Consider the following 13,042-nt stretch of genomic DNA (forward strand, 5'->3'; position numbering starts at 1 on the left):
TTTGGCCAAGGACCGGTGATTTTTTGCAAATAATGTTTAAGGACTAAAAATTGTGGGTTTAATTTTAGTTTCTAAAGACTAAACATGTGGATTTCTTAAGGATGAATGCTGGGGTTTTTTAAAGGAATTTCTTAGACAAGAATCGATGATTTTTTAAATTAATTTCCAGAAGAAAATAATTTCTACGATACGTACAATTTTTAAGGACTTCTGGCCAAGAACTTTGGTTTTTTTTTTTAAATTATTTTGAATGACCAAAATCAAAAAGTTATGGATTTTTAAATAATTTTCAAGGGCAAAATTGTCTTTCTTAAATTCCTAGGTGTATTTAAATGACTTCCTGACCAAGAATCGTAGATTTTTTAAATAATAAATAAATAAACACCAAAAATCTTGATTTTCAAATAGCGAATTTTTAAGGGAATTTTTTTGCCGATGATCGATGATTTTTTGTAAATAATTTTTATGGAATCGTGGATTTTTCAATTTAAACATTTCCGTAAAAACCCTAATGGTCGATTTTGTAATAGAAATCGATTAATGTAGCTTCCAACAGTACTTTACAAATAGCTTGGAAAAAAACCCGATGAGGAATGCTTCTGATAGTTCTTTGAAATCCAGCTTCTGAATGTCCCTCCACAGTTCTAATACCAAATCCCTTTCATTGCTGATGATAGTCTGTCAAAAATACTCTTAAAAATCCAAAGCTGTTAGTCCCACGTGTCATTCAATTCAAAACTCGCTTCATTATTATTAGTCCCAAGAGTCATTCAAAAAGCCCTTATAGAATTAGACGAGGGCAGCTTCTGATGGCCTTTCGAAAAGGCCGTAAAAAATTCAATTCATTCAAATGAATTCAAAAGCCACAATCGTGGATTCTATTTTTGATTTTTCTTCAAAGACTGGAATCAAAAATCTTACATTATTTTTAAATGAAGGTCTATAAAAATATGTTTTGAAATATACAAAAATCTAGGATAATAGCTTTTGGCTGACGCTCTTTAAAAAATATTTCTTTAAGATTTGTTACTCTTATAAAATATACGATCATAGCTTCCAATTATCTTCAACAAAGAATACGCGTAGAAGATCTCATCAAAAAAGAATACTTATGGACCGTTTTCAATACATAGAAATATATCACATTTATTGAGTATAGATATAGATTGCTTTATCAATCAGAATAAAAATATTGTGTGGTTGAAAACCTCGCTTTTATTTATTATTTATAAAACTATAATTAATTAGAACACTTATCATGACAATATAAAAGTAATTTACATGCCGGCCATGCCAACGTGGTAATCTCTCGAAATGTATGTGATATCATAAAAGTTATTAATATTTTGCCACAAAATGATAGGATTGTAAATCTGAATCATTTCGATAGCATCATCGTTGTGGTGGCTTTTATAAATAAACAACTTGGATAATTGCCGCTCGCACGTTTTTTTGCTGTTGTTTTATTTTTATTATTGGGCAAATGATGTAGAGGAAAAATGTGCTATGACTTCAATTTTGGGATGCTAACAAATGGGGCTTGGTTAATTTAGAGAATATTAAAGGTCATAAAAATACTTCTTAATATTAATAATATATTTCTCGTTTTTTATCTTTTCAGCCTTTTCGAACAGGAGATTATGAGCTATGTGCCCATCGAAGAACGCAGTCCCCAAGGCTCACCAGTGCTCAATTCTCGCATGCTGCAACGAGCTCCGCCACCATTCCGGCGTGACTTCGAGGCCAAACTGAGAAGTTTCTATAGGAAATTAGAATCAAAAGGATATGGTCAAGGACCACATAAATTAAAGTAAGTATATGATCATAGTTTTGGCAAATATTTCACGATTTTAAATTCTAAGAATATTTTCAGAATTTCAGCCTATTAGATTCTAATTAGTCCTAAGAATAATTATTCCAAAAAATTAAGGTTTTAAGAACATATAAGAATCCATTTCTATAACTTTGGTTCTCTTAAACTTTTCAAAATTTTATTATTATCGCATCTTCTTAAAAATCTATGAATATAGTTTCTGTTATTCCCTCAAAAGTATTATTAAAATTATTGATTTTAGCTGGGCCACGATTATAGGCATTTAAGGCCCCTCGGAAATAAATTAAGAACCCTCAAAAATAATCTTTATAATTATAACTTCTAAGTCTCAAGCAGCTAGGACCTCCAATGATAATGGCTCATTAAACCCTTAACCCTTATTTGCATAATGATCAGTCGGGTTTGCCGACAGATATATACCCCCTCAGTAAATTTTCGATTATTTAAATATATTTCGACTTCTGTTATGATTATTCAAATTGTTGCCCTCCTTCCCTTCCTTCAGTTCGAGTACAGCTCCTGATAGATCCTTTATATACACTCGGGACAGCATATCCGTGACAAAATTTTCTTATTGATTTCCAAAAATTTCTTATAAAATTTTGATGTGTTGTTTTGATGTGTTTTCCGAAATTTCTTATAAAAATCCGCGTAAATTGCTCCTATTGCTCTTTTAAAAATTCCAAATAAAAAACTATAAATGTAGGTCCTTTTGTTCCCCGGAACATTTCTCTTTTTAAAAATCGTTACAAATCCCGGGCTACTACTCTCACAGGTCCTTTATAAAATCCACGAGTAATGTACCGATGATCTTAAAAAATTCTAATAAAAACTCAACATTCCTTATTTAAATACACAATTAAACATTCCTTATTCAAATTCTTGTAAAATTGTTTAATAAAATTTCAGTAATAAGGTTTCTTATTGTCCTTCAGAATCCTTTATAAAAATCCACGAATTCAAATTGTTTAATAAAATTTCAGGAATAAGGTTTCTTATTGTCCTTCAGAATCCCTTATAAAAATCCACAAGTTCAACCCCTGATGGTGCTTCATAAATTCCGTTAAAGGTCCACCGTTGTTTGTTCCACTATTCTTTCATGGGTCCTTCTGAAATTGTTCATAAAAATTTACGAAAATAGTCTCACTGATGCTTCAAAAAAATCCTTACAAAAAGCTTAGATTATGCTTCTTCAAAAATCCTTTATAAATATCCACGAGTACAGCGCCCGAATGTCCTTAAAAAAATTTTAAAAATCGCTTCCATAAGTCCCACTGGTCCAAAAATTCCCTAAAAATCCACGATTATTGAAAATGTCCTCCTTCAAAAATTACTCAAAATAATTTATCTCACGAGGACTTTAAATATTCATTATAAAAATTAACGAGTATAGCACCTGATGGTCCTCCAAAAATTCTTTAAAATAGATTTCCAAATACACGGGTATAGCTCTATTAAAAACTGCTTAAAAATTCATCAGTGCATTTCTTGGTCGTCAGTCTTCTTTAAAATTTTGATATATAAATTCTCAAGTTCAGCTTTTTAGTCAGGTCCCATCAAAAATTCGTTTCTGATGGTCCCTTATAAAAATTCCTGTATTACTGCCCGTGATTGCCATTCACAAATTTCTTGAATATTCTGACAGGAAAGCTTTTGATGGTCCTTTCAGAATTATTTTTGAATTATTCCAGCTTTTCCCTAATAAAAATCCACCAACCAATAATCCCATACATACAGAATTTCCTAACCGCTCTTTTGAAATTACCAAGGTTGCAAGTTCTGACCGTCTTTCAAATATTCTTTTAAAATCCTTTTTCTTCATTAAAAATTATTTTCAAAATAAACAATTTTAATTTTTATTATTTATATTTTTTTAATATTATTTTTTTTTTCAGATTACAAATACGACGTACCCACTTATTAGAAGATGCCTTCCGTCGTATTATGTCTGCCAACAAAAAAGACTTACAAAGAGGACGTTTAGCTGTGCTATGGGATACGGAAGAGGGTCTGGACTATGGTGGTCCCTCAAGGTAACTTTTCATTTCAAAACCATTTTATTTGCATTTTATTAATCACCTCTCTCTCCTGATTTATTTACAGAGAATTCTTCTTTTTGCTATCCCGTGAACTGTTCAATCCCTACTACGGCCTCTTTGAATATTCAGCCAATGACACCTATACGGTACAAGTGTCACCACTTTCAGCCTTTGTCGATAATTGTCACGATTGGTTCCGTTTTAGCGGTCGTGTCCTGGGCTTAGCTTTAGTTCATCAATATTTATTGGATGCCTTCTTTACGAGGCCATTTTACAAGGCTTTACTAAGACTTCCGGTAGCTTTAAGTGATTTAGAATCATTGGATAATGAGTTCCATCAATCCCTGCAATGGATACGTGATAATGACATTGGTACGGGTATTGATTTGGGCCTGACATTCTGTGTGACCGAAGAGTTGTTGGGACGAGTTGTGGAACGGGAATTGAAACCGGGCGGCAAGAATATTATTGTGAATGAGAAAAACAAAAAGGAGTACTTGGAGCGTATGATCAAATGGCGTTTGGAACGTGGTGTCCAGGAGCAGACAGAATCGTTGGTACGTGGCTTCTATGAAGTCGTTGATTCTCGTCTGGTGTCGGTATTCGATGCGCGTGAATTGGAATTGGTAATAGCCGGTACGGCAGAAATTGACATAAACGACTGGCGCCTTAATACGGAATATCGTTCCGGTTATCATGATAATCATCAGGTTATCATATGGTTCTGGCAGGTCATTGAGAAGTTTACAAACGAGCAACGTTTGCGTTTATTACAATTTGTCACTGGTACCTCCAGCATACCGTATGAAGGTTTTTCGGCCTTGCGCGGTTCAACGGGTCCCCGACGTTTTTGCATTGAGAAATGGGGTAAACCAAATGCCTTGCCACGAGCTCACACATGTTTCAATCGTCTAGACTTACCACCATATCCCACACCAGAATTGCTGTATGAAAAACTGTTATTGGCTGTTGAGGAGACAAATACCTTTGGTATTGAGTAGAAAGCAATGTGATGATGGAAGGAAACGAAAGAAAAAACGGATGTCAGTAGCAAAAGAAAATCGTGATATTTTTCAAATATCTGTTATAATAATTATTACAAATGTTTTAAGTGTGCCGGTTTTTGTCTGTGTGCGTGTATGTGTGCGTCATGTAGTTAAGCAATTTATTTAGTTTAGTTATTTATTTTGTAATAATATTTTTATAAGATATTTAATTTATTTTCATATTCGAATTATAGTTGGCCATTATTTATTTAAAAAAATAGAATGTTAATAATTATGACGCCGTATGACGGAGACCGACCTCCCTTGTCCCCTGTCTATGTAGCATTAGATAAATGTTAGTATGTAGTTAATTGATTCGAGTCAATCAATTGATATTTTTTGCCAGTTAATTGATATTGCATTGCTAGTATTGCATCTATCCACCCATTTACTATGTACTCAAATGATTTATTCTGCCGTTTTGATTTTTTTTAATGTTTTAATATTTATTTGTTGCCTTAACATATTCTTGTCTTTTTAGTCATTAGATTTGTAAGTGATATTAACAAGTAATATTTAATATAATAATAATTATAACAACAACAATCGTTATTTACATATACATTCCCTATTATCGAAACAAAAATCACAAAATGGTCCATAGTTACTCTTGACATAAATGCCTGCAATATTTCCATGGTAAAATGGGATCATGTGTTAGTATATTATTTATAATTATGTCCAAAGTCGTATTGAGCAGTGGTCTAAATGCTTGCATTATGCTTTATATATAAGACCCAGGACGTTTTCAATTACAAATAACGATACACTAGTTTTTTTGATTGCAAGCTGTGTCTAGTATTGTTTTCTTCCACATTTTGGAAATTTTCAGATTAAGATTCCTTGGAATCCTTTGATTATCGGTATATAGTATATAGTGTTATGGGCAATATTGCAAACAAAAACACCAGAATTATTTTGGTCGAAATTTTAATCCGCAAACGAGTTTTGAAAAAGGGCCAAATTAACAATTTCCCTCTTTCGAAAATTTGTTAAAAACTCCTTTCAAACGATATCGTAGCAAGTCAAAATATTCTACAAATTTATTAGTCATAAAATTTTACTCTAGGTCCTAGAAGACCTCAAAAGTTTAAATCTTATCTAAACGCCAGGAATTCATATACATTAAAAACACTTTTTAAGGTTAAAGCCGTACTTTTGTGAGTTTATGCAAAAATCTCCTACAAATCATCACATTTGAATTATTACGTCGAAAAAATAAATATTCATAAGAAAAGTCACTAAAGAAAAGAAACTTCTACTTCCATTGCATAAAAAAATGTGGATCAAAGTTTCAAAAAAAAATTCTAATTTTTTTAGATAATTTTTTTTCTCGGCCTATTTTTTGAGTTGATGCCTGAAAGTTTACGTTTACGTTTTAGACGTAAGGTGTCAAAAGAAGAAATATTCTACACAAAATTTCACTATAAGTCTCGGAACAAACCATATATCTAAATACAATACAATACAATAAAATTACATTCAACATTTATGTACTAAAAGTGAAAAGTATATGTTTGGTTTTTACAGTTATTTTAACGGGTTCCTAATTTCAGTTAAAATCTCCTTTTATGCATCATTTTTTGCCAAAAGTGTCAAAGGAACAATAATTCTTGATCAAATTTCATTGTGAGTCTCTGAACAAAAGAAATTCGTATATTCAATATGTACCATGAAAAAATATATCATCAATTTTTGTTTAAAAAAACCTTGTTGATTTTTTGAAAAATCTAGCCATTTTTCTAATTCCTTGAAAATTTTCTCATAATTTCACTGTAAAATTGACAGTCGGAGTTGTAGAAAATTCCAAGTGCAGTAGCCAGTTGGGGTTGTAGAAAATTCCAATTGGACTTTCTAATGTTTCTTTGTATATCAAAACTCCAAAGGAGTAGTGGTTTCTTAGGTCAAATGTTGTTAAGGCTTTAATATAGTTTTTGACTATCTGAGATATTTGAAATTTTATTGAGATCTTTTTGATTGAACACTGAACATTGTACACTGGAGAAAAAAGATTTAACGACGTAATGGTAACTGATTTGATTACTGATTTGAATGATTACTAGATCGTATCAACTTCCTTGCGACAGTTTACAATGTGCCGTGAGTCTACGTTTCTGCACTTCTCATTCAGTCGATAGAAACATCTATTCAAAGACCAAAAATACCCTTTTTGGGAATATCGTATTTTTAAACCCTACTCCATAGAAGAGTACATATTATCGTCCGATTGTGCACCAAATGTGTACCGAATAGTATAAAATTTTGCACATACGACCGAATTGGGCCTGAAAATAAATATACAAAATTTGATCGTATTCGGTTCAGATATGCCTATAGCTCCCATATATATAGTTCATCCGATTTGTTATTTTTGTCGCCCGCAGCCGTAATATGCACTCGGCAACAACAATATTTAGGGAAATATATCAAATACGGCTAAGAAATACCTTTGCTAAATTTTTGTCGAGATCGGTCCAGATTTGGATATAGTTCCCATATATATCTTTATCCGATTTTAAGTTAATTGTGCACCAAAGGGGTGATACAAGCCCGAATTAAAAAGGGACACATGTTGGTATGATTTAATTCTCACAAATTCCCCATAAAAACTATTTTTTGTTATGTGAACCTCTACTAAATATTCAAAGTGGTGGGCCACGCCCGACTCTAAGATTTCCTTCACTGTTTTTTTATTATTACTTCACAAAATTAACTATCATGGAAATATTGCTGGCATTTTGTTAAAATTCAGCGTTTGCAAGTAGACTACAGTTAAATAATAGATAAATTAATAGAATTTATTAATAACAAATCCACATAAACATACTAATTGAACCAAATCAAAACTAGTATAGAAAAAACAAAACAATAATACATTCCAACAAAACTGTGAACCGAAACATAAGAATCCTTTATACCAATACACCATTCCAATGGCATAACGTTCAATAAAACCGAAATGATTTTCCAAAATGCATTTAGAATTATTAATTAATACCAGAACAAATGTATGTTAAAAACATTGGTTTTCGATTTGAATCCATCCAAGAATTTGTGTTTTATTTTTCAAACATAATTTATTTTAATGTAAAAAAAAACCCCTTAGAAAAGAAGAGTTTAAATCAATAGGATTTCCAAAAAATCAAACTAAGCAATTGTCCTTTGGAAGACTCATCGACTATCTTTCATAAAAATACACAAATATTGTTTTAAATCTAATTAAAATTAAATGAAATTATTATCTTTATAAAATTTTATTTAAAATATTTTATTTTATTTTTTTATTTTTAATTAAGATTTATACAATTTGTCATATTATTTTGAAAATAAGCTTTGTTATCATGACAACTTTTTTATTTATTTTAATTAATATTTACGTACTTTTTATAAATATTTTAGAATCTGTTTCTGTGTGACGAAATGAGACAATGGATTTGAAAGTAAAATACCCTTCCAAATGTGTTGTTAAATGTAAAATTTAACGCAAAAAAAAAAAATGAAAAATGTAAAATGCAGATACATAAGAAGCTTGGCATCAAAGTGGTAACAATCAAATGGGATGTCAGTGCCACACTTCAATCTTGTCGTTATTTTTATACCCTACACCACACATAGCATGGAGGGTATATTAAAGTCGTCATTCCGTTTGTAACTCATCGAAATAATAATTTTAGATCTAACAAAGCATATACAGGGTGAGATAAAAACTGCAACAAAGTCAAACGGCATAATTTTTAAATTTTTTTGTTAAATTTTATTTATTTCACATTTAAATGCTGGAGAGCTCTAACGATTGTCACTTGTGTTTTTCCAGCTAAATATAAAGAAATCACACTATCACGCTTGAATTCTATCACGAATAACTTTTTTTCTGGAAAATTCTCACCAAAATGCTTTTGTACACTTGTAAACAATATAATGAGCTGTCAGTGGAATAATTTCAACAGGTATCGGACGAGTGGCTTGGAATGGACAGTAGTCTGAAGTTGGTTGCAGTGTTTTCATCTCACCCTGTATATTCTTGATCAGCGTAAAATTCTAAGACGATTTAGTTCGTCTTTTGTAATGACGCTAGAGTCAAAACGAATAAAGATAGGAAGCTAATATTTTGCACAGATCGGTCTTTTGTCTGCATGCAGGCCAAGTTCAAAGATGGGCTATATCGATCCACGACATCGTATAGCCCCCAAACAACGGTACCCCCCGATATTCGGCAATTTGATGATTTTAGACACATTTTCCAACGGAATTGTCTGAAAATCCACACAAGGAGTTCTTCGTGACTACTTTACCCCCTGGAAGAGAATTGTCTATATAGGTCCACGATATCGTTTAGCCCCCATATTACTGTACCTCCCGATATTCGGTATTTTGATGATTTTAGCCACATTTTTCAATGAAACTGTCTGAAAATTAAAACAAGGGGTTTCATTTTAGTATTTTACTCCCTGGAAAAGAAATGTCTATATAGGTCTACGATATACGATACGATAGATATATTTTAAATGATTTTAGGGACATTATTCACTGGATGGTTTCAAATTTCGTATTTAGAGTTCGTAATGGAAGGTACAGTCTATGACAGAAAATAGTTTATGCAGGTCCACGTCTTCGTATATAACGGCTGTATTCTGTTTTTTTGAAATTTTAACAGAATCTTTAAATCATTTTATTTATTTATTTATTTTTTTTTTTGATAATTGCCAAACTTGTTCCAATAGTAGAGGGTATTCAAAGTTCGGCCCGGACGAACTTACGGCTTTTTTATTTGTTTCTTATAATCTGACTTTAATATGCCATGTCATGTATCATCACCTTCAAAGGTTTTTACTGGTATAAGTCATCGGCTGGAAGGCGTAGGGGCGAACAAGCATAAATTATAGCCCGGAACTGAACTATGTCTACCTAAAACCCAGTAAAAAAATACTTTTATGTATCTGCACATTTATTTGTATTATTTTATTTTTTTGGCATTTTCTTTCGTATCGACACACAGAAACAGATACTTGATTGCCAAAAAGATTTCTATGTATTAACTTATCTATTCATTTATTTTGATTCAAGTCTGATCAAATACTTATAAAACACGAAAGAAGATACTGTCATAAAATGCAACCTTTTAATTTTACATTAAATAAAAATAGAATTTATGTTATTTACTCAGTCTAAATAGTATACAAATATAAACAAATATATGTATTTATTTTAACAGAAACCCAACTATTCACTCAATATTTATATTTTAAAATACAACTCAGATACCACTCAATACCATTCCCAGGAAGCTATAAAGCTTTTTTTGATCTTAAATCAATTTTTAACCCTTTAAGAAATATTTATTTATGTTTTTAAAAAAATGAATGATTTTTAAATATTTTTATCAACAATTAAATACCAGATTAGAAAAAAAGTTAAAATAAATGAAAGTGAAGTTATGGACAAAACTAAAAAATAAATTAATTAATATGTGATTTTAAGCTTGCGCAATAACTAACTAATTTATTTTACCTATCTGATGATTACCTTAAACTTAGAACAAAAAATTTATATATATTTACATTTAATATATTTTATATCATTATGGAAACAATACTAAACTAAAAACCTGATTTATTCACCTTAATATTTGTTACCTGATAATTATTACATTATTTTATTTTTGTACATTTATTTTTTTAATTTTATTTATTATTTTAAATCCTGAATTTTTAATGCCTTATTATTATTACTGTATTCCAAAAAAAATCCTAAAAATATTTGATGGAGATTTTCGTAAAAATCATAAATAATTGGCCAACAAATGTTATTCGATGGCATGAACATTCGCTGTAGTTTTGTATCCTCAACCTCATGTATTCAGAGGCTATGCAGTAGTTGATACGGCCGAAAGCTTGCCTCATGGCAACTTTAGAATATTTCGCGTCTTGCCGCGTGTTTCGGAGCACTCATTAGATTTTTTCCTGTGCATCTGATGAAATTTACGATAGAGAAAGAGTTTTGAAATATTGCAAAGTTCATGGTTTAATTATTTGCTCGTGTTTTCCCGAAAGGTTTGTCTGAACCTAGTGTGAATAATTTAGTCACGGTCAATATTTTCAGCGATTTTTTATACCCTCCACCAAAGTAAGGAGGATATATAAAGTTTGTCATTCCGTTTGTAACACCTCAAATTATACATTTTAGACCCCACAAAGTATATATATTCTTGAGCAGCATAAAATTCTATGTCGATTTAGCGATGTCCGTCCGTCTGTGGAAATTACTCTAGCTCCGAACGAAATGAAGTAGATTGATAAAATTTTACTGAAATGTATATTATGTATGCAGGACTTTTGGTATTGAAAATGGGCCATGTAGGTCCTCGTTTTGGTATAGCCGTCATATAACGGTACCTCCCGATATTCGGTATTTTGATGATTTTAGCGACATTATTCACCGGAATTGTTTCGAATTTGGCATATGAAGTTCGAAATGGATACTACAGCCTAAGACAGAAAATTGTCCGTGCAGGTCCATGTTTTGGTATAGCCCCCATATAACGGTACCTCCCGATATTCGGTATTTTGATGATTTTAGCGACATTATTCATCGGAATTGCTTAAAATTTGCTATTTGAAGTTCGTAATGGCTAGAGAGGGTATATCGTTTGATACGGTCAAAAGGTGCCTCATCGAACTAACGGTTTAGACCCTAGGTCTTTTTGGGCCAAATCCGTTTCAGGACATTTGAAGTCGATCAAGCGATGTCCGTCCGTCCGGCTGGTACGCACGACAACTCTCGAAAGGAGTATCCGATTTAGTCCAAACTTGCTACATCGTAATATTATTATCAAACTTAGATCGAGTTCGGAGATGGGAAATATCGGTCCACTTCTTCTGGTACCTTTCCCACAAAAGGTCGACATTTTCAAGGACAATATATTTCTGCACATATAGAGAAAGGATAATCCAAATTTTCTCCAACTTTGAAAAACATTTTATTTACATCAGTTCTAGGTCAGGTGCAAAAATGGATATCAGTCCACTCCATCAAGTACCTCCCCCACAAAGGTTCAAAATTTTGAACAATTATAACTCTTATAAAATATGATGTAAGGGTCTGGTTGTTTTCAAATTACACACACCACAATATTTTTATTAACCCAAGGTCTGGTGTGAAGATGAAATATATCGGTCGACTCCTTGTGGTATATCCCCCACAAAGTATTAACATTATGAGTATCCATGAAGCTCATAAAACGCTCAATATTTAATTCAGACTAAAGTCAGATACAAAGTGGACAATATTGGCCAACTGCTTCAGAACCTCCCCATAAAGAGGAAACAGTTAGAATAATCATAACTCAAGGCTGGGGATATACAACTGTCGGCAAACCCGACTGGTGTCAAACTTAAAACCGAAACCACGTAGTTCGAGAAATTAATCCCCGAATTAATCACCAAATGCAAAATGTGGAAATTAAAAACGCCAACAAACATTTATTCAATTTGAAATTCTTCCACAAATAAACTTGAAAAAGAAAATCAAATGTACACCTCATGATGATACTTTATGAATTTGTGAAGAAGGCGGCAGTGTCGATCAAAAAGTAAACAAATAAATATATTACTAATTAATAAATAAATCCTAGCTTGTGACCTAATAAAAAACAAATAAAAATAAAAATGGACAAAAAACATAAATCAATTAAATTATATTGATAATAAATAAATACCAAGCAAAAAACAAACACAATATTTAAAACAACATATACATACAAAAAAATGCAAAACAATTTTTCTGATGAAAAAAAAAACAAAACAATAAATAAATTCAATAAAACAAATTTCTGAGAAATTCATAAAAACATTTTTTTTTGTTAATGAAATTACTTCTATATACAGTAGGAAGGTAAGTATTAGAAAGTATTTTATTAAACTTGACCAAATAGACAAATTTAAAGATATTATTCTGCCTACAAAAGAGATGAGCTTATTTTCAAAAAAAAAAAAAAATCCGTTTTAAGGCAACATAAATAAATAGCTTAATAACGAAGAAAGAACGAACAAACAATTTTTTTCAATAAAAAAATATTACCCTGTTCTAGAAAATGCAAAAAATCATTATTTTTTACAATTTTTTCG

The 13,042-nt window shown here is 31.3% G+C and overlaps 1 protein-coding gene across 2 annotated transcripts in view; it reads left to right on the top strand.

The window, feature by feature from the left end:
• Window positions 1-7,896, top strand: part of LOC101900175 (E3 ubiquitin-protein ligase HECW2) — a 45,200-nt gene extending 37,304 nt beyond the window's left edge. For both annotated transcript variants that reach the window (XM_059120918.1, XM_005174948.4), the window contains 3 exons: window positions 1,622-1,810; window positions 3,730-3,867; window positions 3,938-7,896. In XM_059120918.1, the coding sequence (XP_058976901.1) occupies window positions 1,622-1,810; window positions 3,730-3,867; window positions 3,938-4,874 (1,264 nt within the window). In that variant the 3' untranslated portion in view covers window positions 4,875-7,896. The remainder of the gene's footprint in view (window positions 1-1,621; window positions 1,811-3,729; window positions 3,868-3,937) is intronic.
• The last annotated feature ends 5,146 nt before the right edge of the window (window positions 7,897-13,042 follow it).

Source organism: Musca domestica, unplaced genomic scaffold, assembly GCF_030504385.1.
Source record: "Musca domestica strain aabys unplaced genomic scaffold, Musca_domestica.polishedcontigs.V.1.1 18, whole genome shotgun sequence".
Lineage (NCBI taxonomy): Eukaryota > Metazoa > Arthropoda > Insecta > Diptera > Muscidae > Musca > Musca domestica.